General features: G+C 45.5%; 1 protein-coding gene across 7 annotated transcripts in view; it reads right to left on the bottom strand.

Annotated features, from left to right (window-relative positions):
• Positions 1-3,690: 3,690 nt before the first annotated feature.
• Positions 3,691-27,532, bottom strand: part of ppp1r9a (protein phosphatase 1, regulatory subunit 9A) — a 489,701-nt gene continuing 465,859 nt past the window's right edge. For 5 of the 7 annotated variants that reach the window (XM_072509043.1, XM_072509044.1, XM_072509047.1 and 2 more), the window contains 3 exons: positions 25,881-25,904; positions 18,123-18,305; positions 3,691-7,969 (listed from right to left, as the gene is read on the bottom strand). In XM_072509043.1, coding sequence (XP_072365144.1) covers positions 7,766-7,969; positions 18,123-18,305; positions 25,881-25,904 — 411 coding nt within the window. In that variant the 3' untranslated portion in view covers positions 3,691-7,765. The remainder of the gene's footprint in view (positions 7,970-18,122; positions 18,306-25,880; positions 25,905-27,532) is intronic. The other 2 variants (XM_072509045.1, XM_072509048.1) reach the window with 1 other exon arrangement.

Genomic DNA, 27,532 nt, shown 5'->3' with positions numbered 1-27,532 from the left:
ACCCCCTCCAGCTTCCTACTCACCATTATGTACCTACCCCCCTTGTCTGACACGATTCTCCCTGCCTCGAATGCCACTCATTTGCTGATCAAGATCGCTACCCCCCTGGTCTTGGGAGTCCAGTCCTGAGTGGAACACTTGGCTAACCCACCCCTTCCTCAATCTCGTCTGGTATGTAACCTTTAGTGTGTCTCTTGTAGCATTGCCATGTCTGCCTTCAGTTCCCTCAAATGCGTGAACACGCGAGCCCTCTTGGCCGGCCCATTCAGTCCTCTCATGTTCCATGTGATCAGCCTGGACGGGGGGCTTCCAACCCCCCCCCTCCCCCCCCCGCCGACGACTAGCCATCCCCATTTTTAGGCCAGCCCTGAGCTTGTGCCCTCTGCTTCCTCAAGTCCCCATTCGGGTTGTTGCCGTTCCCGACCTCCCATTTGTCCCCTAGTAACAGTTCCTCCCCTGTCAGCAAAGCAGCTCCTCCCCTCCCTCTCCCCCTAGCAACAACACTAAAATCCCAATCCCCTAAGTCAAGCTCCAGCTTAACACCTGTCCACCCCCCACTACGCTTCCCAGAGTCAGCTGACCCATGCTGACTCGATAGCTCCTGCCCCTGGCACCAAGGAGTCTGTCTTCCTATTGTATTCTCCTCTCTCCCCCCGCATGAATAAACATTTTAAAAGCATCACATTCCCCAGTAAACAAACAGAAAAAAAAAGTGAAGAAACAATCACTTTATAAAAATAGTCACCCAAAAAGCAGAACTAAATTCAAAGCCCATCCCCCCTCTCTAACAAGGTCCCTGCAAGACAGATCAACCTTTAAACATCCACACAGCTCATTATTTCACATAGAGCTACTTAAATTTTTACAATCCAGCACCGCAAATCGCTGCCACAGTACTTCTCTAAGGCTTAAGTGTCTTTTAATTCGCCTCCAGCTTCATTTCTTTAATAAAGGTCCATACTTCGCCTGGCATTTCAAAGTAGAAGTCCCGTTCCTCATGTGTGACCCACAGCATCTCAAACTTCACCCCCTTCTTAAAGAGGGTCGTTTTTGCCCGATTGAACCCAGCTCGCCTCTTGGCCAAATCCGCTCCCAGGTCTTGATAAATGCGCAACTCACAGCTCTCCCACTTGCTGCTCCATTCTTTCTTGGCCCACTGCAAAACGTGTTCCTTGTCCATGAAATGGTGAAAACGTACCACCATGGCCCTCGGCAGTTCGTTCGCTCTGGGCTTCCTCGCGAGGGCTCTGTGCGCTCTGTCCAATTCCAGGGGCCGAGGGAATGCCCCAGCCCCATCAACTTCTCCGACATGTCCGTCACATAGGCCCTCGCATCCGATCCCTCGCTGCCTTCAGGGAGGCCAACAATTCTGAGAGTCTGCCTCCTGGATCTGTACTCCAGGTCCTCCAGCTTCTCCTGCATTCTTTTCTGGCGGTGGTTCATCATCCCCACCTTGCTTTCCAGCACGGTTATATACATCTCGTGCTCGGACAACTTTTGTTCGACCTCCTGGATTGCTCTCCCGTGGGTTTCCTGATTCTGAACCACTTGATCAATCAAAGCATTAATCGGGTCCAGCGTGTTCTTCTTCAGCTTGGCGAAGCAAACCTCGAAAAACTTCACCAGCTGCTCCGTCGACCACTGTGCCGGCTCCCCGCGGCCCTTGCCCTCCGCCATGCTGTCCCGTGTTACCAGCTCTGCTCGCGTCTCCCTTATAGGGCTTTGTCGTCTCACATGTCCACTTCTGGTCCAATTCTCCATACACCGGAGGGGGATTTCTCCTTACTGTCTCACTCTTTACTGCTTTATCCCATAAAATAAAATAAAAAACAAGGGGAAAAAGGTCCAAAAGTTTGTTACAGGCGGGAGCTATCAAATGTGCGACCTATCCCTCCATGGCCGTCACCGGAAGTCCACTGTAGGGATTCTGTGAAACATTTAAACCCTCCACCACTGACTAACAGTGGTAGCTGTCTTGACCATCTATAAGATGCACTGCAGGAACTCACCAAGGTTCTTTAGACAGCACCTTCCAAACCCACAACCACTACCATCCAGGACATGAGCAGCAGGTACCTGGGAACACCAGCACCTGGAGGTTCTCCTCCAAGTCACTCACCATTCTGACATTGAAATATCTCTCTGTTCCTTCACTGTTGCTAGGTCAAATTCCTGGAACTGCAGCGCCCTCGCCCCCCCACCTCCTCCCCAACACCATTTTGGATGAACCAACAACTCACGAGTCTGTAGATATCAAAGAAGGCAGCTCACCATCACCTTCTGAAGAGAAATTAAGGATGGGCACTAAATGCTGGCTCAGCCAGAGACGCCGACATCCTGTAAATTAATTTAAAAAAAACAAGATAAACTAGGAATGGGCAAAATACACCAGCCTGGGGCAGTCACATCAATTCCCAAGAGTGAATTTTAAAAACAGCACTGTACCTAAGCAAAGTCAAAAGGATCACTGCTGGTTAAAACATTTTCAGCATTGATATGTCTGAATCAAACATATGACAGTTTTGAAATAAATTGATTCAAGTCTGCTACATTATCAAATTATAAACTAACAGCATCAACCTTTTTCCCAGGTAGGAATAAGCCACTTGATAATTTATGCATGCGAAGAGTGAAGTTGCTACATACATCGGCGGCCAATATTTCCTCAGAGTTGTTTCTTTGTGATTTTCTCAGAACATAATCTAATGGCAATTAATGAAGAGGATTCCAATGAACTGATAACCTAGGAAATTAGTGCACCTCCCATAAAAGCTAAAACTGAGACAGCTCTGGTGATAAAATGTATCGAAGACAGTCTTAACTTCAGCTGGAGGTATACCTAACCTTCTACTTGTTTCAAATTGTTTTAAAGAGTTTTTCATATTTATTGCTGAGAAGCTGAATATTTATTGGTACTCCCTTTGTTAATAAATCTAAAATTGTTTTTGAATTTATCCAAAAGTTGTGGTGGAAACATTCTTCTACCACCAACCTAGACCCTCAATGGTACTCGACACCTCCTACATTTGTTTTTAAAAATAAATTTAGAGTACCCAATTCACTTTTTCCAATTAAGGGGCAATTTAGCATGGTCAATCCACCTACCCTGCACATCTTTGGGTTGTGGGGCCAAAACCCACGCAAACACGGGGAGAATGTGCAAACTCCACACGGACAGTGACCCAGAGCCGGGATCAAACCTGGGACCTCGGCACTGTGAGACAGCTGTGCTAACGACTGCGCCACTGTGCTGCCCTCACTTCCTACATTTGTGCAGTGAAACCAAAACTCTGGTGGCATATTGTGCTAATAAAATTTCTGAACTTGTAAAACTATTCCAAGATCAGGATCTCCTGTCTATTTCTTTCAGCTTAAGATTTTAAAAATAATAATACAGACAGGATTTTATTGAACATAATTTCAATTACTGGACAGCACCTTCTAATTACAGCAAAACATCAAAGTAGGTGCTGGAATTTATGAGGGACCTTTGTAATTGAGGATGTGGCCCGTGGAATAATCGAAATGTAGCAAAAATACTGGCATCAGTATTCTTATAGATAGTATTAAACATAATGCCATGGTTAATAAAAGGTAATTCAATGTTATCTTAGAATAGAACTGGATGCTCGGCGAGAATATTATGAGTAACGTATTGGGTGGAAATGTGAAAGAAACACAGTTAAGACATTTCAATTCTTGTTACTTTTAATGCATTTGTTGTCTGACAACAATGCTACTCATCTGTTTATTTACATTAACTAACATTAGTTCATCACAAGCATTTTAAATCAAGGCGAGAAGGACAAATTATCTATTATAAAGCTCCCATCGGTCATGAACATTGAAATAAAACATTGAGGAATGTAATTCTGTAAACACAACATAGGAAACAGTACATCACCAAGCACAGACGACCAGGTTCAGGCATGGTACTAAGGTTATCATCGTCATGCGGTCAGAGGAGCATTGTGAACAGGTGTTCAAATGAGACACCAAGCCATGCTATTTGTACACATATTACTCAAATAACTTCCTCCATCACGTGATGCTTAGGTATTACAAATAGAAGGTACACCCGAGCAATTTAAAACAATTTCAACATCCTCAGTGCATTTCTTTGTTAGCTGCCCAGTCATTCTTGAGCTACATGTAACTAACTGTATTACTTCAAAATGAATTAACTGTTACACAATTCAGAAAAAGGTAAAATCACCAGTACAACACCCTTTAATATAGTTAATGTTAAATACCAAAAATCCCTCATTCTGTGCAGGCATCATATGTTCCTATTATGGATTATTTCCACCTTTTATGCTTACTAGATTTATTTATTTTAAAATTACTTGTATGCAAAGTTGATTTTCAATTACTTTTCCCTCAGCTTCATAAGCATTTAACAGGATAATAGTTCTCTACATCAGAAAATGTCCCAAAAAAGCAATTTATACCAGACTGGCTGATTCAGTTAATTACTGCACTGCAGTATAGCCTTAGTAATTTGTTACCTACCCTTTTGAAGTTTTCACTTCAGTGGTAAGTGTAGAATATTTATCCATCAGGACTTTCATACAATAGAGGTATCTATATGGCACTTTGCTGGTTTAAAAAACATACCAGACAAATTAGCTAACATAACGAGTCATTAAACTTCAGAATTTGGCACACTTAGATGGTTGTGTACACTGACAAAACTTCAATGAAGCATGAACTACTGCTCATTACAACAAATGGGAATATGAAAGAAAACCTTTTGTCATTACTGCAACGAGGAAAGGCAAATTAATACAACAGAACAATGCCATTCTGAATGTATCTGCTCTACTCAGGTCAGCAATCCACTGGGAAAGGAAGTGATAGCTTTAAAGATAGACACATCCTTTGGCCAAACTAGTTGAAAGGAGGGGCACAATTCATTGTAGAGCATTCCATAAACTGCCAATCCTAACATTACTTTTTCCTTCTCTTCGCAAGTTTTAATATCTAGTTTGGCCAAAGGATGTGTCTATCTTTAAAACTATCACTTCCTTTCCCAGTGGATTGCTGATCGGAGTAAAGCAGGAACATTCAGAATGGTATTGTTCTGTTGTATTAATTTGCCGTTCCTAGTTGATTTAATATCTATCAATGGGGTGCATGAGACAAATCAGCTGTTCAGCTGGATACTGCAGGAAGCCAAGAATGGGTAACTCAGAAGGATGGGTGACATCTTAACAATAAGCAATAGGAAAATATAGTGCAGCAATGGGGGAATAGAAGAGGCAAACTAAATGCAGCACAGTGACCAGAAGATACAAGCGAAGTGCAGTATCTCACAGCACTTTTCTGAACAGACCAGAAGCCCAAATTGAGCTTGGTTCCAACTTATTTAAATTACCTGCACTGCACTATACAACTGTTTAAGTCTTTTGTTACTAGTACTCTTTTATATTTAGGATAGATCCTCTTTGTTAATAATCAAGCTTTACTCATAAATCTCTAGATTACAGATGAATCAGTCTGATACACTTTGAATCAAAAACACTAAACTGCCTTAGTGGCACATGTCCAAAAAAATGAACAGTAGCAACTCATCTCCAAACAGAATTATAATAAACCTCTTTGATAACAGAAGAAATGGTCTGTAACAAATCCACTGAGTTAGTTTAATTAAATGCCCATACTTGTCTGCTTCTTAATTTAAAAATTATGGTGAAAGTGCGTAATGCCACATGTTGAGTATATTTCAGTGTCAAAATGCATATGAAAATATGTTCAGCTATTTGCGGTTGAATTAAACAAAATGTGAACTACTGGCTCTAACTAATAACAGAAGCAGCTAGAAACAAAATTGACTATACGATGGGGAAGACAGGAAACGGATGCTTTGAACCGTTCATTGCAGAGTCTTTCAATAATGATGTGCATTGCTCCTGCTTACATTATACAATACATGGGTACAAATCTATTTACATAACTAAGAAACAGAGGGAATGGTTTTAATTCAAAAAAGCATACAAAGGGCCATACAAATTACTTTTTCAGATACATTTTAAGGGCATTTTTAAAAATTTGCTTCAGAATATGTTATGTAATGTTATCTCAACAAAGCTATCTGGCAACCCCACAAATCATGTGAGTTAATATGTGGACATACAAAAATAAATATGTTGTTCACATATTAAATAATGTACTTATAAAATATCCTTTTATGTTTTTAGACGTTTGGGCACTGACATCGTAATATCCAGATGTTGGGTCAGATATTTTACGTCTGCTGAAACTAAATACAGGATAAGCTGAAAGTGGAGTTTGAAAACAGTAAAATGAGACAGGTTTCAAATCATGAGATGCACAAATGCTTATTTAGAGTAAAAAAGTTATCAATATAAACAACAGCAAACACGTTTCCTTAATTTATGATGAGACCCAAAAGCTTGAATAGAATATCTTCCTACTGATTTTGCTGCATTGTCACCCTATTGATTTTGCTGCATTGTCACTCAATTTATGTACTTAGAAGTGGAATAAAAAGATTAAATTCTATAGAAATTCTTTAACTATTCAACAACAGAATGATCAGGCTTTTTAAAACATGGCCCTCTTTGATTAATCACCCTTTTCCATCCCATTTCCCAAGTCAACACAAGTTCCTTCGATCATTTGCAATATAAAATTCCACTTAAATGTTTTTATATTTGCTACTCAGCCAGTTAAAAATCAATTTTGATAACAAATTATAAATCGTTATATTTTGGCCCAACGTATCTAATTTGTTTTATACATAATCCCCACTTTGGAAAATCTTCAATATGGCAACTAAACAGTTAGCTATCTGCATGTGAATTTAAAAGGGAGTACTGAAACTCTTAGCTAACCTCCATGAAACTTGTGATAAATATAATACAAAACAATGGAGTGCGCAATATTCTGTGTAAATTTCCTTTATATCTTTACAAAAGCTTTCTTATTGGTGGAATAAAATGGGGATTAACCCTTACCACAGCTATATCCTCCATTACACAGTGGTACTGCAAGGAGTATTATGTGGGATGTCTATTAAATTTCAGTGCAATATGCAGGTCTTAGAATTTGCTTATTCTAGGCCCTTTACAGTTCATACCTTCGATCTACAGGAAATAAAATATTTTGATGAGAAAATTTGCATATACAGTAATTTTATGCAATGCAGGGATTTGAGAGACTGAACTCTTTAGTTCTCAAAGATATGAAGGTTCTGGGAAAAGGCAGCAGTTCATGAAAGGACCAAGTTCCTTCTTTTTTTTTTAAACTTAAAACTTTGGCACCTAAATATTGATAGAAACATTATTTTCATTTAAACTGAAGTAATAATCTTGTAGAAATACTTAAAAAGGGACAAAGATTATTCACATCTCATTTTGTTTAAAGACTGCATGAAAATAAATATTACATTTGTATGGCCTTAACTTCCAAATCTAACACTTAGAGTCATACATCTGTAAGGCTTCATCCAGTTTAGTGCTAAAGCAAGGGGGAAAATCACAAAATACAAAAGTCTTCCATAGGTGCCTATTTGTGGAATGGTAAACTTAACAGCAGTACAAAAACGCCACTGACTTTAGGTCCTTTAACGATGGCTACCAAAACATCATTAATTCTGAGGTGTTTGGAAAATTTGTGATCTGAAGTGCATTTTTCTCAAAATCCGTACATGTCAACAGCTCTGCTGCACATGATAATGCAGTTTGGGTTAATATTAAATCCCTTTCAAGTCTTTCTTAATAACCCAGACCTTCTATCAGTCTTACTCAGTATCAGGCTCTGCTGCTAGAAATGATGATCTGCTTTTCTTATTCTTTTTCAGAAGTTGCTCCTGTTCCTTTTTTCTCCGTTTTTCTCTTTGTTTCTCTAACTTCTGTTGCGCTTTCCGGGCTTTTTCAACTGATGACTTCAGTTCCTTTAATTTCTTTTTAATGATTGCCCGATCTTGAGATACAATACCTAATGCCTGGAATGAAGAAACACTTTTAGAACTGCAGTTCACATAAAATAAGCAATCATTTTGACTGAGCACCCACCCTTGTAACCAAGTGCAAAAATATTACGAAAGCCAAAACTGTTTGAAGTACACAGCAAGTCTGCCAGCACCTAGAAAGAGAATGGGCAGGTTAATATTTTAGACAGAAACCCTTTGCCAAAACTGAAAAAGTAAGGCAACTAAGACTTTACAGGCCTAACCAAAACTAAGATGGAGTTGGCGAACAATTGGTAAAGTTTGTAGAGCCAAATATTCTAAACACTCCAATTGTAAGTAAGTAGCTTATTTCTTTTCCCCAAGTTGAGCTAAGTGTGTGATGTACACTTTGATTCATTAACACCAAATAAAATTACTGGGATTACTGAGAACCATGTATGTGGGGTTACGGTTATGGTCAGATCAGCCATGATCTGACTGAATTTTTGAGCAGGCTCAAGGGGCCAAGTGATCTACTCTTGCTCCTAATCCATGTTTGTAAGGAACCTTTTAAAAAAATATAAATATTTTATTCAGGCATTTTCATAAAAACAAACCAAAGCAGAAGAAAAATCGCACATTATAAATAACCAACACCCACTGCGCCCCCTGCTCCCCATCATTGCCTCCTTCTCCCATCCTGTATTCCCCATTTTAACCCTCTTACCCTACCCCCTTGCTGACCCCTCAATCCTCCTTAAAGAAGTCAATGAACAGCTTCCACCTCTGAGCGAATCCATCAACCCCTTCAGGATGAACTGGACCTTCTCCAGCCTCAGGAATTTTGCCAGGTCATTCACCCACACCCCAGCTTTTGGCGGCTCCGAGTCCCTCCATTCAAGTAAGATCCGTCTCCGGGCTATCGGGGAGGCAAAGAGCAAGACATCGGCCTCTCTCACCCCCTGGACTCCAGACAGCCCGAATATTGCTACATCTGGACCCGGGGCCACCTTCACCCCAAGAACCGCGGACATTACGTCCGCAAACCCTTGCCAGAACCCCTTAAGCTTCGGATATGCCCAAAACATGTGGCCTCCCCACGCACCACCCACACCTATCCTCTATCCCCTCAAAAAACCTACTCGTCTGTGCTATCATCATGTGTGCCCTATGAATTACTAAAAAGTGAATGAGGCTCAGCTTCGCATACGACGAGGATGCATTCACCTTCCGCAGGGCCTCAGCCCATGTCCCGGCCTCAGCCCATGTCCCGGCCTCCACCTCCCCTCCCAGCTCCTCCTCCCATTTATGCTTTATGTCCCCCATCAGGGCCCCCTCCCAGTCCATCAACCCCTTGTAGATCTCGGGCACCTTTTTTCCCCCCATCTCCTCCTTCGACAATTGTCAATCAGTAGCTAGTGGTGTCCCTCAGGAATCAGTGTTGGGCCCACAATGTTCACAATTTACATGGATGATTTGGAGTTGGGGACCAAGTGCAATGTGTCCAAGTTTGCAGACGACACTAAGATAAGTGGTAAAGCAAAACGCGCAGAGGATACTGGAAGTCTTCAGAGGGATTTGGATAGTTTAAGTGAATGGGCTAGGGTTTGGCAGATGGAATACAATGTTGACAAATGTGAGGTTATCCATTTTTTTTAGGAATAACAGCAAAAGGGATTATTATTTAAATGATAAAATATTAAAATATGCTGCTGTGCAGAGGGACCTGGGTGTCCTAGCGCATGAGTCGCAAAAGGTTGTATTACAGGTGCAATAGGTGATTACGAAGGCAAATGAAGTTTTGTCCTTCATTGGGAGAGGGATGGAGTTTAAGACTAGGGAGGTTATGCTGCAATTGTATAAGGTGTTAGTGGGGCCACACCTGGAGTATTGTGTTCAGTTTTGGTCTCCTTACCTGAGAAAGGACGTACTGGCGCTGGAGAGTGTGCAGAGGAGATTCACTAGGTTAATCCCAGAGTTGAGGGGGTTGGATTACGAGGTGCGATTGAGTAGACTGGAACTGTACTCGTTGGAATTTAGAAGGATGCGGGGGGATCTTATAGAAACATATAAAATTATGAAGGGAATAGATAGGATAGATGTGGGCAGGTTGTTTCCACTGGCGGGTGAAAGTAGAATTAGGGGGCATAGCCTCAAAATAAGGGGAAGTAGATTTAGGACTGAGTTTATGAGGAACTTCTTCACCCAAAGGGTTGTGAAACTATGGAATTCCCTGCCCAGTGAAGCAGTTGAGGGTCCTTCATTAAATGCTTTCAAGATAAAGATAGATAGTTTCTGGAAGGATATAGGAATAAAGAGTTATGGTGTTCGGGCGGGAAAGTGGAGCGGAGTCCACAAAAGATCAGCCATGATCTCATTGAATGGCGGAGCAGGCTCAAAGGGCCAGATGGCCTACTCTTGCTCCTAGTTTTTATGTTCTTATGTTCGACAGTACATTATCCTGAAACCCAGGGGCGGCAGCCCAGGAAAGGACGGCACCTCTCTCTTTACAAAATCCCAGATCTGCAGGTACCTAAAACCGCTCCCCCGGGCCAACTCATTGTTCCTCCAGCTTCACGAATCTGCCCCATAAACAGATTGCCAAATCGCTCAATCCTTGCCTGCTGTCATCTCCAAAACCTCGCATGCACCTCCCCCTGGCTATTGTTGTCTCAGATCGGTGCACACACCGAGGCACCCTCCAGCCCCAAATGCTGCCTCCACTGTCCCCACCCCTTTAGGCCGAAACAACCACTGGGCTCACAGGGTGCCTCACTGGCGAGAACTGCAGAGGCGCTGTCAACATTGCCCTTAAGCTCATTCCCCTACACAAAGTTGCCTCCATCCGTCCCCATGCTGACCCTGACGAATGTGATATAAAATTGTTACTTCAGAGATATTAGTTACTGTAATGTAGAGGTAGGCCAGTCTCATTCTGGTGAGTTCACAGACAAAGGATTTCAGACCGCATGGCAAAGCAAGGAAGAGGTGTGTCCACCAAAGGAGGAGAAAAGGATGCTGGGTAATAGGGGCCAGAGGAAGGGATTGGAAGTGAGCCAATCAGAATGTATGACCAGGTCAGGAGGGGTGTAGGATGACCTATGGGAATCATGTATGTGAAACTTGATACCATTTGAATTGATTTGCAGAAATCCCTTTGTCTCTTTGTTCATTCGCTTTCCGGGGTGTAGGAGACTGGATGTGTCTTATGCCTCTGTGAAATGAATCAAGCTTGCAAGCCAAATAAAATAACTAATGCTGTACCTGCAAATCCATCTCGACTTTTATTGAGGCCAGACTGACGGGTAAAGAAATTTGTATTTTGTCAATCCCACCCACCTACCCATTTCCTGACCATGTTCGCTGCCCAGTAATAGTTCATCATGTTTGGCAACACCAGCGCAACCCCCACCCCCCCGCCCCCCACCATGCTCCAGAAAAGCCTGCCTAACCTGTGGGGTCTTCCCCGCTCACACAAACCCAGAGATCAGCACATTGACCTTTCTAATGAACGCCTTAGGGACGAAGATTGGGAGGTTCTGGAACACGAACCTTGGCAGCACTGTCATTTTTACTGTCTGCACCTGTCCTGCTAGCGACAATGGCAGCACATCCCATCTCTTAAAAGTCCCCCTTCATCTGCTCCACCAACCGAGTCAAGTTCAGCTTGTGCAGCTGCACCCAGCCCCCATCACCTGGATGCCCAAGTTTCAAAAACTTGCTCCCACTACCTTGAACAGCAGCTCCCCTAATCTCCTCTCCTGCCCTCTAGTCTCAACCAGGAACACCTCGTTCAGTCCCATATTCAGCTTGTACCCAGATAACCGGCCGAATTCCCCCCAAATCCCCATAATGCCCCCAATACCGCCCAATGTGTCTGAAATGTATAGCAGGAGGTCGTCTGCGTACAGCAACCCTATGCTCCGCCGCCCCCTGCACAATCCCTCTCCAGTCCCCCGACGCTCTAAGGCCACTGTCTGTCTGTCCCACCCAGTCCGTCCTTACCAGCAGAAGGGCCTTCTCCCTCAGGTGCATCTCTTCTAGGTAAATTATGTCTCATTTTAGGCTTCTTAGGTGGGCGAAGACTCTGGATCTTTTCACTGAGCCGTTGAGTCCCCTTACATTCCAGGTAACAATCCTGGTGGGGGGTTTCTGACCCCCTGGTCCTGCGGGATCACCCATACTTACCTGGTGGATGCGCCCCTGCACTTCGAGGTTTCCCTTTGCTAGGGGGCTGTCCAAAATGGCCAAGGCCGTCGCTCTCACCATGGGGTCAGGCCCCAGCGCTCCGGAGTTTCCCTTCGTCCAGGGGGCACCCAATGTGGCCGCCAGTTTTGTGTATGCCACGTGGGTGCGTCCATGCACTCTGGGGTCTCTTTCCCCCCCCCCCCCCCCCCCCCCCCCCGTGCCAAGTGCTTCCTCTCCCCTCCTTCCTGCCTGCCCTCCTGTGCTGGCCCTCCTCGCTAGTACGGTGGCCCCTCTCCCAGTAATCGTTGAGTTCTGGCCCTGTTTAATCTTCCTCCTACTGGCCCTTGTCTCGCCCTCCTGTCTGTTTTTCTCAACCTCTTTTCCTTCGCTCCACTCCGCCCCCCCCCCCCCCCCCCCTTTGCATTCAGAGAGGAGACAGGCCCAGAAATGAGGCAGCACAGTCCCGCGCAAGACATAAAACACATGTGCACAGTTCATGATCTCATTGTCCTTGTTTGCGGTCTGTCCTCTGCTCTTTGTTGCGGTTTTCCCTTTCTTTTCCGTCCCCGTGTCTTTCATCGTGGTTGCAGCTGCTCCACCCCCAACATGATTGCTCTAACAAACTCATCTGCCGCCGCTGGGATGTTAAAATACAGCTCTTTCCCCTGAAATGTTACCCAGAGTTCGGCCGGGAATAACATCCCAAATTTCATCTTGCTTTTGTGTAGTGCTGATTCCGCCTTGTTTCGGCCAGGTCCATCCCAATGTCCCGATATACCATTATGTTCTTCAATTCCCACGTGCTCGGTCTCGTTTGCCGGACCCACTTTAGGATTTTCTCCTGGTCTTGGAACCGGTGCAGCCTTGCGATAATCACTCTGGGCTGTTTCTCGGCTTTGGGCTTGGGTCAGAGCGACCTGTGCACCCTGTCTATTTCTGGGGGGTTTTGAAATACCTCCTTTCCCTCTAGCTTGCCCATCATTTGGGTGATGTAGCCTGTTGGGTCTCTGCCCTCTATCCGCTCTGGCAGACCCAGCATTCTTATGTTCTGCCGTTTGGACCTATTTTCCTGGTCCTCCACTTTCCCTCTTAGGCTCCCCTGGGACGTTACCAACCCTTTCACCTCAGCTTCTAGGGCTATCACTCGGTCGCTCTGGTCCGAGGCGGCCTTCTCCAGCTCCAGAATTGTTTTTTCCTGTGCCTCCACTTTCCTTTCCAGGCCTTCGATGGTCTGCTACATTTTGTGCGTCATCTCCGCCAGCGCCTCCTTCATCATTGCGTGGAGCTCCGACCAGAGCGCCTCCTTTATGCTGGTCGCTGTGTCCTGCTCCCGCTGCGCTGTTTGGCCCGCCATCCTTTTCCCTTCGTATCTTGTGGGGCCGCCTGCCTGTGCATCCGCTGCTCCTGCGCTTTTCCCTCGCTGTCCCTTCACTTTGGTGTTGTTCTTTCCTCCAGCTATCTCTCTCTCTCTCTTTCCATGCTGCTATTCTGCCTTCACTATTTCATTGATTTCATTGGGGGCGGCCACACTTGACAGCCCATTCAGCCCCCCTCACGTTCCACGTGACCATCCTGGTTGGCAGGCTCCCCACCCCCCCCTCCCTTGCCGATCAACTACATCCCTTTTTGGGTCAGCCCCCAGCCCCATGTCACGCGACCCTCCAGGCCTACCCTCGGATGTCACCGTCATCGATCCTTTTCCAACTGCACCACATCAACCACACCCATGTCAGCAACGCTCCCCTCCCCCCCACTCTGCAACAAAACAGCAACCCCATCCCCCTCTCCTGCACCTACCTCCTGACAACCCCCACTGCTCTCCCGTTAACTAGCTCCCCCAGCTAGCATGGCGGCCCCCGCCCTAATCCTGCAACCTTCCACTTTAAACTGCATGCCCTTGCACAGGGGGAGAAGGAGTTGGCGCGAATTAGTGCTTCGTCCAGAGTCCCCGCCCTACTTCTGCTCCTAGTTCATCCTCCCACCTCTGTCTTGCTCTGTCCAGTGGTGCTCACACCCTTTCCAGAAGTCATTGTAAATGTTCCCGCAGTTCCCTTTTGCCATACTGTCCACGTCCTGTCGCTCCTCCAACATAGTGTTTCTCGGGGCTCAAGGGTACCTTGACATCTCCTGACAGAGGAAGTTTTTGACTTGTAAATGTCAGAGTTCTTGTCCTTTCGGTAGCTACAGTCTCTCCATCAGCTCTTCTCTGGTCGCGAGTCTGTCCACCGTGTAGAAATCCCTGATCACTAGTGTCTTCCTGTCCTGTCTCCACCTCAAAGATGGCGTGTAGCATCGCTGGTGGGAAACTGTGGTTGCCGCAGATGGGGGTCATGGTGGACACCTTGGTTAAACCGAAGTGTTGTCTCATCTGGTTCCAGGTTCTTAGCGTTGCTACCGCCACTGGGCTGGATATGTGTTTTGTCGACGGGAATGGGAGTGCTGTCGTGGCGAGGGCTCAGAGGGTCGTTCCCATGCAGGAGGACCCTCCAACCTCACCCGTGCGGTTCCCTTGCCCATCCCCTCACTCTCTCGGTTGTCCAGTGATAGTATTGCAAGTTCAGGCGGGCCAGGCCGCCCATGTTTCTTCTCCTCTGCAGTGTTGTCTTTGGGATTCTTGGATTCTTTTGAGTGAAGGCCCAGGGTAAAAAAAAGTGAAAGTGACTCCCCCAGAGGAAACCCTACAGCTGAGAGTTCTGACTGAATGCTACTGCCAGAAGATCCTTGTTAGCAATCCAACTGGTGGTTTCAATCACTCAGCATCCTGGGAGGACAGCCTGCTGCAAAAACGACTTTGACATTGCAAACAAGGGCATTCACCTTTCATTTCATATTTTAATTTCTATTATTTATACACCTCCCCCTGTGTATGTGTCTGCCTTGTGTGTGTTTGGGTAGAGAGTGGGATGGTAAAAGAGGGGAGTGGTAGATAAGCTGGCCAATATTTTATCATAATTATTGCATGTCTCATATCTATTTTTGTTATTTTTCACTTACAAATCTGGTGCCTGAAGTCATTGGAGCAATCAAGGGCCAAAGGTCTCAGAAACGTTATACAAATTATTAGTTAATTCACTGGTGTTGGGATTCCGGGTTCTGTGGGTCTGGAATCGACCATGCACTAGCCCAGGGTGTCATAACACTGTCTACATATTTGCACACTTGATTTGTAGTATTATTTGCAGCAGAGTTGGAAGAATCCCAGACTATAGTGACAGATGTACTTCCCTGTGTTCCATCAGTAATTCACTGTCTGATTAACAGTGCCCTATTGCATAGTGGATCTCCCTGACTCAGTATTAAAGTTGGCTTGGGGGATCAACTCATTTCCATCATTAGGGCTGTTTGCATTGGATTCTGTAGAGAGTTCAGTAATCTCATAAACCAAAAGCAAAATACTGCGCATACTGGAATTCTGAAATAATAACAGAAAATGCTCGATGCATTCAATGGGTCCAAGAGCATCTGTTGAGAGAAAACAAGTTGTTTGATGGACTGAGTTATAGTGCTGCCCATGCTTCATAGTCAGTGAACATTTTTCTGTGGCAGATGAAATTTAATGTTGGAAAGTGTGATGTGATACATTTAGAAGTAAAATTGAGAAGAAGCAATATAAACTAAATTGTACAATTTTAAAGGGAGTGCAGAAACAGGGGGTTCATATATACAAATTGTTATGACCCCCTACAAGGACAGTGCTTGTATAGTATCCGCTTCCCCTCCTACCCCTCAGATGGAGGAGTTCCCACAGAATACAAAACCCAACCTGGAAGCAGTTTGGGGAAGGAGACCCTGCGGGGAGTGGAGAGGAGTGTTAATTGTGACGTGTGGAATAAAGTGAGTTGTACCCTTTCAGCCTGGTCTATCGTGGAATCTTTGCCTCCATTTACAACACAAACCCACGGCGACTATGGCAGGGTGGCACGGTAGCACAATGGAGGGCGGCACTGTAGCACAGTGGTTAGCATTGTTGCTCCACAACACCAGGGACCCGGGTTCGATTCCCGGCTTGGGTCACTATCTGTGGAGTCTGCACGTTCTCCCAGTGTCTGCGTGTGTTTCCTCCAGGTGCTCCGGTTTCTTCCCACAGTCCAAAGATGTCCAGGTTAGATGGATTGGCTATGCTAAATTGCCCTCAGTATCCCAAAAAGTTAGGTGTAGTTGTGGGTTGTAGCGACAGGGTGGAGGTGTGGGCTTAGGTAGGGTGCTCTTTCAGGGGCCTGTCTAGACTCGATGGGCCGAATGACCTCCTTCTGCACTGTAAATTCTATGATTCTATGTAATCTTTGAAGTGGGCAAATCAAGTAAATAACACTGTTTAAAATAAAGCAAATGGGATCCTTGCCTTTGTACATAAGAGACATGGGCCCCAATGTGGATGGAGGAGGAGCGGATGAGATTGAAGTGGTCATAGAATCCAGCTGGGAGGACATGGAGGTCCTGCCAAACTGAATGGCAGAATTTATTTTAAAATTCTGTTTCCCACCCAGCAGCTGGCTAAAGTGATCAGATAGCCAGCTGCCAAATGGACAGATCGGAGGCAAGGCTAGGGATCCTCCTGGGTGACTCCCAGCTGTCAGGCTACAGAATGGTGGAGAGAAGCGAGAGAAAAGCAGTTGGAAGTTGGGACACAGAGATTGGTGATTGCAACAGGGACTGGAGAGAGCAGTGATTGATAGAAGGGAGGCTGAAGTCTCTTACAAGACCGAGGGGGCAGGGTGGAGCCATTTGTACCACTGCTGCTATTTCATGTCATATTATAGCATGATCCACCACTGAAGACTAGTTAGCCTATTGTGCCCTTGCCTGCTCTGTCTGTTTCAATACAAGTTTGTTTTTATATCATTTATAGTAAATTAGAAAAATACCAGGAAGAGAATTAGAATTGTTAGGAATGTAGGAGTTTCTTTGGAGTACAGACTAAGGACATGGGCCTGAATTTTCAGGTTTGGTGAGCGCAGGGGCCTGCCATCCTGAGAGTTGGAGTAAAGCAGATCCCCGCCAGCTCTGACAGGCCCACTGTCATTTCACCATTAATTGAGTGTTGCTCGGCAGCAGGCAGGATACTTGTCCACCTTTGGACAGAAGTCCCGCCTTGGAGAGTGATCTGCCTCCAGGCATAGCGCCACAGGGGCCGGAAGAGGTATTGCAACACCGTGCCTGAGCCCAAGTCCTGATACTGCTCTTCAGGCAAGTGTCAAAGGTTGGTGCGTAAAGGATGCTCTGGTGAGTGGGTTAAGGATGCTCTGGAGGGTGGGACGATCCCAGTATCGAGGGGTAGGCTGGCAGGTGGAGAGGGAGGTCATTTAAGGGCTTTAACAGGGACCGGTGTGGGATTCCCATCCAAGGCCCTGCCTACCCCAACGTCTGGGCCAAGTGTGGTGGGAACCTGGAGGGAATTCCATCCATGCAATTTTACGTGATATTAACAGTCTGGCCATGCAAAATGCGCAACAGAGATGTTACAGCAGTACGATTGGCAAGAGGATACTGTGTACGTTCTCTTGGCCGCAGAAAATTCCTTTTCACCGTTCTTCGGTACGTGACAATAAATATCAATCATCAATTAATCATAAATCAGGATGAAATTACAGGCACCAAGGTTTAATAGACAGTTACCACTACAAATGGGACATAGGAATTTAGAAAATAAAATCTGACAATGGCATGCAAATCCAAGATTTAACCTACCACATTAATTATGTACGAGTAACTTCTCATAGCCATGGTCCCTGGTGCATTAAATTTCTGTCAGCATCTATTTACAACTGGCTGAAATATTTTTTATGACATTTCCGTGTGCAGTATCAAAAAATACAACACATATTACTGAATCCTTATTTTGATAATTCGCTTCTTCAATTTTGTACCTATTTCTTCTGGGCTACCTTTCTGAGACAGATTGGACTTTATGCCAGGAATTGCTAAGATGTAGTATACCATTTCTAATGGTTGAGTTGTGGATATATTTTAATGTTAGCTGGGCTAATAAATAATAAAGTATTTTAAATTGTTGTTTTACCTTGAGTTTGCTTCCATCCAGTTGCAGCAAATGTTCTCCATCAATGCTTTTGGCAGTAAATTGTGGAATATATTGCTCCATGTTCAATCCCATGAGCCAATGAGAAACCTGATGGGTGCTCCAATCTAAAACTGCACGCGTCTTCCACTGATTGTGTTTTGGTGACTGCCCGTCATCAAGGATCTTTCAGAAAATAACAAAGAAAAAGTATGTTACTATAATATAGTTAAACAATAGGTTATCAGCAGAAATTGAGTTCACACAATTTATGTTTTCTTTCTATAAACAATGTTCTCACCTGGAATGTTCTTGCAGGGAATAGTTCAAATGTAAACTAACCATTGCTTGCTTACAGAAGTAGCTATAAAATATATCATACTTTACTCGTGGTACTGCAGTATAATTCTTTAGGCACCTTTGCAAGCTCCAGGATTAAATGTGTGGTACTTTCCTACATTACAGATGTTGGGCTGGATTCTCCATTTTAGCGGCTAAGTGCAGTCTTGAACGGAGAATTTGCGGGCGTTTTACGACCAAAAAATCGGCGCCCACCCCTCACCGATTCCGGTGAGGGGCTAGCAGCAGCGCTGAGTGAAACTCCTGGCCCCCGCGCCAAAAACGGCTGGAGAATGGCTGGGTCCCCGGCCATGCGCGGACCCGACCCACTATCCACCCCTTGGCCACCCCGTACCAGTCCACCATCCCTCACAGAAACCCCGCCGGCCAGTGGCATGGATCCCGGCCGAATGTGGTGGTGCTGGACACAGTCCACAGCCGCCACACCGGGTTCCCGACTACTGAGGCCACACATCCCGCGCCGTCAGGAACTCGGCCCATCGTGGGAGGGCCTGTCAATGACACATCAACACTGTTGCAACGGCACGCGGTGTGATTTCAGAGGGGGCGGAGCATGGCTGACCAGCGTCAAACCGGCGCCGGCCCCGATTTTGGCGGAGTCGATTCTCTGCTTGATTGCAGAATACAATGTCAGCGTCGGGCAACGGCGAATCCCGCCCGTTGACTTTAACACCCCTTCCCCTCACTGCCAGGCAGAAATTGAACAGCAACTTGCTGAGTAAAAATAGAGCAATGACAATACAATGATAATTTAATAAAAAAAGAGTAATTAATAAAAATGACCATTAGACTGCAAGAGGATTACAATGTTTGTGTCCGGTCCACTCCCAGTCTTAGGGTGTTTGCACACTCAATGTCACTAACTGTAAGTGGATGAAAGTTTCTGTCGGTGCGTGGGTGATTGAGAATCTCGAGACAGGGAATGAGCCCCTCTCCCGCTCAACCCCCGCGCGTACTGGCCTCTCACTCGCACACCCACCCCGCCCTCTCACGCAAATTCCTCCCTCACACATACATCCCCCCTCTCACACACACTTCCCCCCTCTCTCACACACACTTCCCCCCTCTCTCACATACACACATCCCCCCTCTTTCACACACACTTCCCCCCCCCTCACAAACAACCCCCCTCTCTCTCACCCACACTTCCCCCCCCTCTCTCACACACACTTCCCCCTCTCACACACACACACTTCCACCCCCTCTCACAAACAACCCCCCTCTCTCACACACACACTTCCCCCACTCTCTCACACTTACCCCTCACTCACACTTTCCCCCCAAGACACTTCGCCCCCTCTCTCGCATACATGCTTCCCCCCTCACACACACTTCCCCCCCCGCTCTCTTACACACACTTCCCCTCCTCTCACCCCCCTTCTCTCAGACACACTCCCTCTCTCTCACACACCACACTCCCTCTCTCTCACACACTCTCCCTCTCTCACACTCTCCCTCTCTCACACACACTCTCCCACTCTCTCTCCCTCTCTCACACACACTCTCCCTCTCTCTCACACACTCCCTCTCTCTCACACACACTCCCTCTCTCTCACACACACTCCCTCTCTCTCACACACACTCCCTCTCTCTCACACACACTCCCTCTCTCTCACACACTCCCCCTCTCTCACACACACTCTCCCTCTCTCTCACACACTCTCCCTCTCTCTCTCACACTCTCCCTCTCTCACACACACTCTCTCCCTCTCTCACACACTCTCTCCCTCTCTCACACACACTCTCCCTCTCTCTCACACACACTCTCCCTCTCTCACACACACTGCCCCTCTCTCTCACACACACTGCCCCTCTCTCTCACACACACTCTCCCTCTCTCACACACACTCTCCCTCTCTCTCACACACACTCTCCCTCTCTCTCACACACACTCTCCCTCTCTCTCACACACACTCTCCCTCTCTCTCACACACACTCTCCCTCTCTCTCACACACACTCCCTCTCTCTCACACACACTCCCTCTCTCTCACACACACACTCCCTCTCTCTCACACACACTCCCTCTCTCTCACACACACACTGCCCCTCTCTCTCACACACTCCCCCTCTCTCTCACACACACTCTCCCTCTCCCTCTCTCTCTCACCCCCCCCCCCCCCCCCCCCCTCCAATCTCTCACCCACACACTCTCAAATACAGCTGAAATTTCTCACTCTGCCCCCATCGGTCTTGGTGCACGTTCGCTTTCCTGGATCCCAGTGCACCACAATTTCACGTACGCAGGCTCCAGCTCTGCGATACATTCACTTCCCCGGACCCCAGCATGGTCGTACCTTTCCGGCCCCGGGTCACGGCCTCATTGCACTTTCACTTCCCCAGGCTCCAGCTCCCATTCACCTTTGCTTTCCAAGGCACCGCCTTGCCGTATATTTGCATACCAAGCCTCTGGCCTTGCCACACATTCACTTTCCACGGGCCCAGCCCCACTGCACATTTGTTTTGAGGAAGAGATATCAGAACTCAGCATGGAAAAGATGTCACACCCTTCATCAGCACAGGTACCTCACCTCAGTGGGCCTTATTAGTATGCAGGGCATGAACTGCATGGTGCAGGCATTTGTGGGCTTCCACGGGTGCAAGCGGCAGAAGACGGCAGGGCTTCTGGATCTCACAATGAGGAATTGAACAAATGAATGTGATATAAAATAGTTAGTTCAATTATTAGTTACAGTAATGTGGATGTGATCAGTCTAATAGTAGTGAGTTCACAGACAAAGGATTTCAGAAAGCATGGCAAGGAAGGGGGGAGGGGTGTCTGGTAGAGGATGGGAAAAGGATGCTGGGTAACAAGAGGCCCAGGGTTAAGGAATGAGAAGTGAGCCAATCAGGATATATGTCCAGGTCAGGTGTATAGGATGGCCTATGGGAATCATGTATGTGAAACTTGATGCCATTTGAATGTATTTGTAGAGATTCCTTTGTCTCCCATAGCACTCGGTTCCTAGGGTTTCAGAAGACAGCTTGTGTGTTCTGAGGCTCATTATGAAGCGAGTCAGACTTGCAAGTTAGTTAAAAATAAATAATACTATATCTACAAATCCATCTAGAGTTTTATTGAGGCCAGACTGACAGGTAAAAAATTCAATATTGTCAACTCCAGTTGCCTCTCAACCCCTTGAGGGCCCCCAGAGATCCCTGGGCACCCAGAGGGAGGAAGGTCGTCTGGTGCATCGCTCAGGGACTTCCCCAGGAGACCCTGAGGTGTCGAGACCATCTGCCCGACCCCTCCTGTGATTGATGCACCTCCAGACCCACACACCAAGGAGGGTAGCACTCCAACACCCTTGCTGCCTGAAAGCAGGCCAGAACCTTCAAGGTCCTAGGCCTCAAGAGAACACCAGCCAAAGTCATCTCTGGTAACAGGGTGTGGCAGGCAGACCGCCTGTACCCCAGCAGTGGATCCTAGGGAAATACCTAGACGTGGTGGTAGGATTAGGCCAGTTAAGCATGGACACGGATGATGTTAGGCACGATAAGATAGTAAGCATTGATGTAACCGTACAATTTGTTAAATATCACTTTATGCACCCTCCTGATGCCTCCTTGTTTTCATTTCATTGCTGCACAAATTCCCTTCCTTCACCTGACTGAATGTCCTCCGAGGGTGCCTCCTCCATCTCCTATTTGCTAGGATGTCTGTTGAATGGTTGAGCTTCCCTCATACTGTCACGACGCAGTGATGTTGGTGTGATCCTGACAACAAGGATCGACACCACCCCTCCCTCCCCTAAATCAACACCCAAGCCATTAATTTGTAAAACCCTGATTTCAGGATGATGAAGCTAATGGCTGAAGCCTCATGAGAGCTGTTCAACTTGCACCAGTGGTGCAGACCCTCATCGGCACCCTTAACTTCGAAGAAACCTGCATCAGCAGAGATGGATCATTCTACGTCTCATCACCCAGATATCACCCTGACCAGTGGCAGTTCGCGAGCAGCCTTCCATCAGGCAGGGGTCAGACATTCACAGGAGATATTTGAGGAACAATGCTCTGTTCCCACTGCAAGTTATCATCATCCTTCTGCAGTGTATGGTCCTTGGGCACCGCACCCTGCCAAATAAAGGAGGAATATCAGGCTGACATCCCACTGATACCACACATTTGGCGATGCCCCCCCCCAGCGCCTAGTCCGGGGTATCCCCGAAGCAAGAAGCTATCAAGGAGTCCCGAGATCTGTGTCCCTTTCCGGCCCTGGCCATTGTCCATGGCCCTGCCTCCTCTAGGGTTGTCCCTCGGCACCCTCTTCGTCATCTTCCTCATCTGAGGAGATGTTGTGGTCTTCCATGTCTTTCTCTGCCAGCTACTTGCTCCGTAGCAGCACCAGGTTATGGAGTACGCAGTGCACCACTACAATGCATCCTCTGGGGGCTATACTAGAGTGCTCCCCCTGACCGGTTCAGGCATCGGAACCACATCTTGAGGCAGCTGATCGTCTGCTCCACCAACATGCGAACTTCAGCATGAGCCACATTGTAACAAGTCTCAGTTGCACTCTTTGGCCTTTACACAGGCACCATCAGCCATGTCTGGAGGGGTATCCCTTGTCCCTGAGAAGCCAACCCTGTCGTTGCCACTCTCCCACAAAGACCGCTGGGATCTGAGAGTGGTCACGGATGTAGCTGTCATGGACATTCCCTGGGAACCGGGCACACACCTGCCAGGATGCACGTGGCATTGTTGCAGACGATATGGACATTAAGGGAATGGGCCACCATGGGAAGTGTAGAGCCACGTGTGTGCAGTCAATTACCCCAGGGGAATCCAGCAATGTGTGTGAACCACAGAGCTCTGGCGTCTTGACTAGCCTGGTCCAGGTCAAAGCTAATGTAGTTATGCACCCATGCGAAGAGTATATTAGTCACCTCCCTGATGCACTTATGTGCGGGGGACTGGGAGATGCTGCAGAGGTCACTTGTGCAGCCCTGAAGGGAGCCATTAGCATATATGTTCAGGGCATCTGTCACCTTCAGAGCTGCAGGCAGTGGGTGACCTCCCAGCCCATGTGGTACAAACATCTGCATAACCTGGCAAAGGTGGTTGAAGGCCAGCGGGGATACACTATGTTGGATCAGGACTGCATGTTGAGCTCTGAAATCTTTGCTCTTCATATTGTGTGCAGTATCTCTGCTACCTCCCAGCAAATGCTGGGTGCAAGCCCTGTACTTCAATGCAGGGGGGAGCTCATCGTCCAAAAGGTTGACTTGTGAGCATCAATCAGTGGCAGATTCACATATTGCACAACTAACTAAAATGGGTATAATGGACTCACCCTGAAAGGCTAAAGAATGTTAAAAGTCTAGTGGGTTGGTTACCAGTCTACTTTGCACAATATTTATGTGAGTTCTTTAACAGGCGTCAGTCATTTGTAAAGTTATTCTGTGCGAGCGCATTTTTTTGGTATAGAAACAAATTGAAAAAAATAACACTTTGAAGAAAAATGATTTTGAAAACAAAATGGTTGATGAAACATCAATAGCAGCACATCACAGGACATGCTGCTGTCCATGGAAAGAAACACGAACCCTTAGCACATGGAGTCCTAGTTCAGTTGCCTCAGTTGGGTTGATCACTGAGGTCAGCCTTTCACCCAGCTGCCTCTACTCTGACAGCCTCTGTGCTGCCTCTGAACTGTTTCTGGGGTCGGCAGGAGCAACTCCCATTATACTCCAACCCCCCGAAACAAAAGTCGGACCATGGGACTATTTTCCAGGAGTCGGGTTCGTGGGTCCGGGAATTCTCCGAATTCTGCGCTCCCAACCCAGGAGCGAAAATTCAGGCTTTGCTGTCTGAACTGCATTGCTCCTTCAAAACCTGCGAGAAAAATCTCAACTAAATAGACGGAATAGTACGAAGTTGAAAACTTGCGTGATAAATATGGACCAGAACAATTGCCAGAAGAAAGTATCTTGTCCATTCCAGTGTAAGAAAGTTTTTAACTGCATAAGTCTTAATTACCGTCAAACCTCTCCGGCACCGAAAATGAACTTTGACATGAATGAAATCCCATTCTTTCAGATTTTAGTTGCTTTAAAATGTAAATAAATACAACAATTTTTCTTTACATTTTCTTTCTCTCTCATCTCTCCCAAACTCATCTTTATTTCACTTTCTGTGCCTGATTTCAGATCAAATTTAATATTCTGACATTTTTTGGTTCAGACTCTCTTGTTCATTAAGAATTGTTCAATCTTTTTGATTAAGGAGGCACGGGGAGGTAGCGGCGTAGTGGTATTGTCACTGGACTAATTATTCAGGGATCCAGCGCAATGATCTGGGGATCCGGGTTCGAATCCCACCGGCGCAGATGGTGAAATTAGATTTCAAAGTCTAATGATCACCATGAAACTATTGTCAATTGTCGTAAAAACCCACCTGGTTCACTAATGTCCTTTAGAGAAGGAAATCTGTCATCCTTACCTGGTCTGGCCTACATGTGACTCCTGCAATGTGGTTGACTCTTAAATGCCCTCAGGGATAGGCAATAAATGCTGACCCAGCCAGTGACGCTCACATCCCATGAACGAATAAAGAAAAAAAACACAGATGCCAAATTCCCTGCAGAAGATGTCATGGCATTTGGCTTTCTAATTACAATAAGTTCCAATGCAAAATTTGCAAGTGTAAGCATTTCATTTGCTGCTGAGAGCAAAGTCCAGCCTAATGTATTGGAAGCTAATTAAACTATGAATTTCAATTGACAATTGTTATATTTTAAATAATGACTTATCTAAAATATATATTACTCTTGAATCCACCAGGATGATAAAATGACCAATAGTCGTCTTGTTGAAAGATGAACTATTTAATGAGTAATAAAATAATAAACTGAGCCTTTTACTCAATATTAAACTAACTATAAAGAAATGAAGTACAATACAGATAACTATATAACTGTACACTATTATCACAAACTAGTTCTAACTTCTCTCACTCTAGCTATTCTATGTCTATCACTGTTCTGGATCACACTCTCTAACTCACTAAAAAGAGCTTGAATCCTGTTCTTGTATCTGACTTTGAGACATCTAGTGTTGAAATGACTGTACTACATTTACATACATTGATCATGTATATTGATATCTGAATATCACTACAACAATCATTGGTGAAATGTACAATTAATTAAAAAATGAAATTGCTAAATAAAGTTTGCCAGATAATGAGTTTGAGCCACAAAATTCAACCATTGAGTCACAATTCCATCTACATATGCATAGCCCCAAGAGTAAAACCACATGAACTACACGTGATATAGAATATTTGACAATATAGGTTACATTTTGATCGGGGTGTAACAAACAAATGCTTCACAGAAGGTTAATGTGGCGATGGAAAAAATAAAATTAACATGCTGGATATCTTTTCAAGCATCTCACCTTATCATCTATCATATCCAGGCTCTGCCAAGATAGCAACAAGAGAAATGAAGGAAGAATATTTCAGAACGCAAAAAAATATAGGCAAATACATTAACAAAACTTATTAGTTCTCAAACGACCAGCTGAAGTAACTCCAAATTTGAAACATTTTTTGCTGCAAACCAAAATGTTAAGATCAATCTATTGCATTGAGTTGTGGGAAAAATTAAGATTGGTTTAAAAGAATATTTTTTTGATGCAACACAAATGATCTTACTTTCATTCCAGAATGACAACCTTACTACATTCATGTTTTAGCAACTGTTTCTTAAATGAGTCCAGAATACAGAATTTATTCACAGAATTGCATAATGCGAGGGGGAGATGTCGACTGGTGTTCCAGAGGGATGAGATCAAATAGGCCATACAGCCTTCTTCAACTAAACGTTTCCAGTTATTTCATGTTTTATTCTGGTCTTCCTCCTTTTCATGGACAGGATGAGACTGCGAGGAATAATGTGAATGACAACTGATGACAGTGCAGGGAATGGAAAACTTTTCCATGTCCAATACTATTGATCAGTCCCAAGTTGAACCTAGCACAGCACAGACCAAATGCAGAGAGCACCTTATAGAATTCAAAATGTTGAAATGAAGTAAGACAAAGTCCTTGCAAATTCAATGGCATTTTGATATTTTTCATCCATTGACTGGCTAGCATATTGAGAGCCTGGCTAGCTGTCGGGTAGCCTGGCTTGCACTGAAAGGTTGAAACTAGGGAGCAGCTGTGTGGTAGGAAATGGAGATTGGGTTGCAGGGCAGTGGGAAACTACATAGTGTGCTTCAGACTGCAGGTTCGGGAGATTGTAGATTGAGCTTCATGCAGGATGGGAGATTGTGGAGCCTTTCAGAATGCGTGTTAGAGAGATTCTGGCGAGACTTTTGGACTGCAGGTCGGGGAAATTACAGATTGCGGAGATTGTGGGGAGAGCTTTAGGCTGGAGGGACTGGAGGAGATTATAGCATGGACTATGGTTTGAGGTTGAGGTGATCACTGCGGGTGGGGGTGGATTGTGGATCACAGGAAGTTGGAAAAATGGATCATGGAGAGGCAGGCTTATTGCCGCTAATTAACTTAAGGGCTGCAGGAAATATTCCTGTGCCTTCCAGTCCACAGCAATGCAGGAAATACATTTATCTGTTGGAACCAACTATTCTAGCCTATCTTTTGTTGTCGCATTTTCCCTGAGACTTGGAAGCCTGACCCACATCCATTAAATGCAAGTTTGTTCAAATCTGAGACACACATCCTCCCTAGCATATTTAAATTATTGACCTGCCAATCAAGAGCAGATTCCACTCACTTTGTCCCCATGACTGCCTGGTAAATGTAGTTGTGGCAGGTTGCACTCAGGTTTCACTTCTTTGCAAAATTTAGTTTCATCCTCTCCCCCACATCCCCGCTATCCTGCCAAATCATCCAGTCAGCTGTCTTTTTTCCAACACTCTGTAAGCAACATGTTAATTTAATTGGTGGGCAAGAAATGTCATAGAATCTGAAATGCATCAAGCAAGGCTATTTGCAGCCCAACATTCATGCACAATTCCAGCACATAGTGCAAAAGCACCCTGGAAATCAATTAGGTTTGCCTAATTAATATTCCATACAG

This window comes from Scyliorhinus torazame, chromosome 6 (assembly GCF_047496885.1).
Source record: "Scyliorhinus torazame isolate Kashiwa2021f chromosome 6, sScyTor2.1, whole genome shotgun sequence".
Taxonomy (NCBI): domain Eukaryota; kingdom Metazoa; phylum Chordata; class Chondrichthyes; order Carcharhiniformes; family Scyliorhinidae; genus Scyliorhinus; species Scyliorhinus torazame.
Note: the sequence above shows the minus strand (reverse complement) of the source record. Positions and strands in the feature narration are given on the sequence as shown.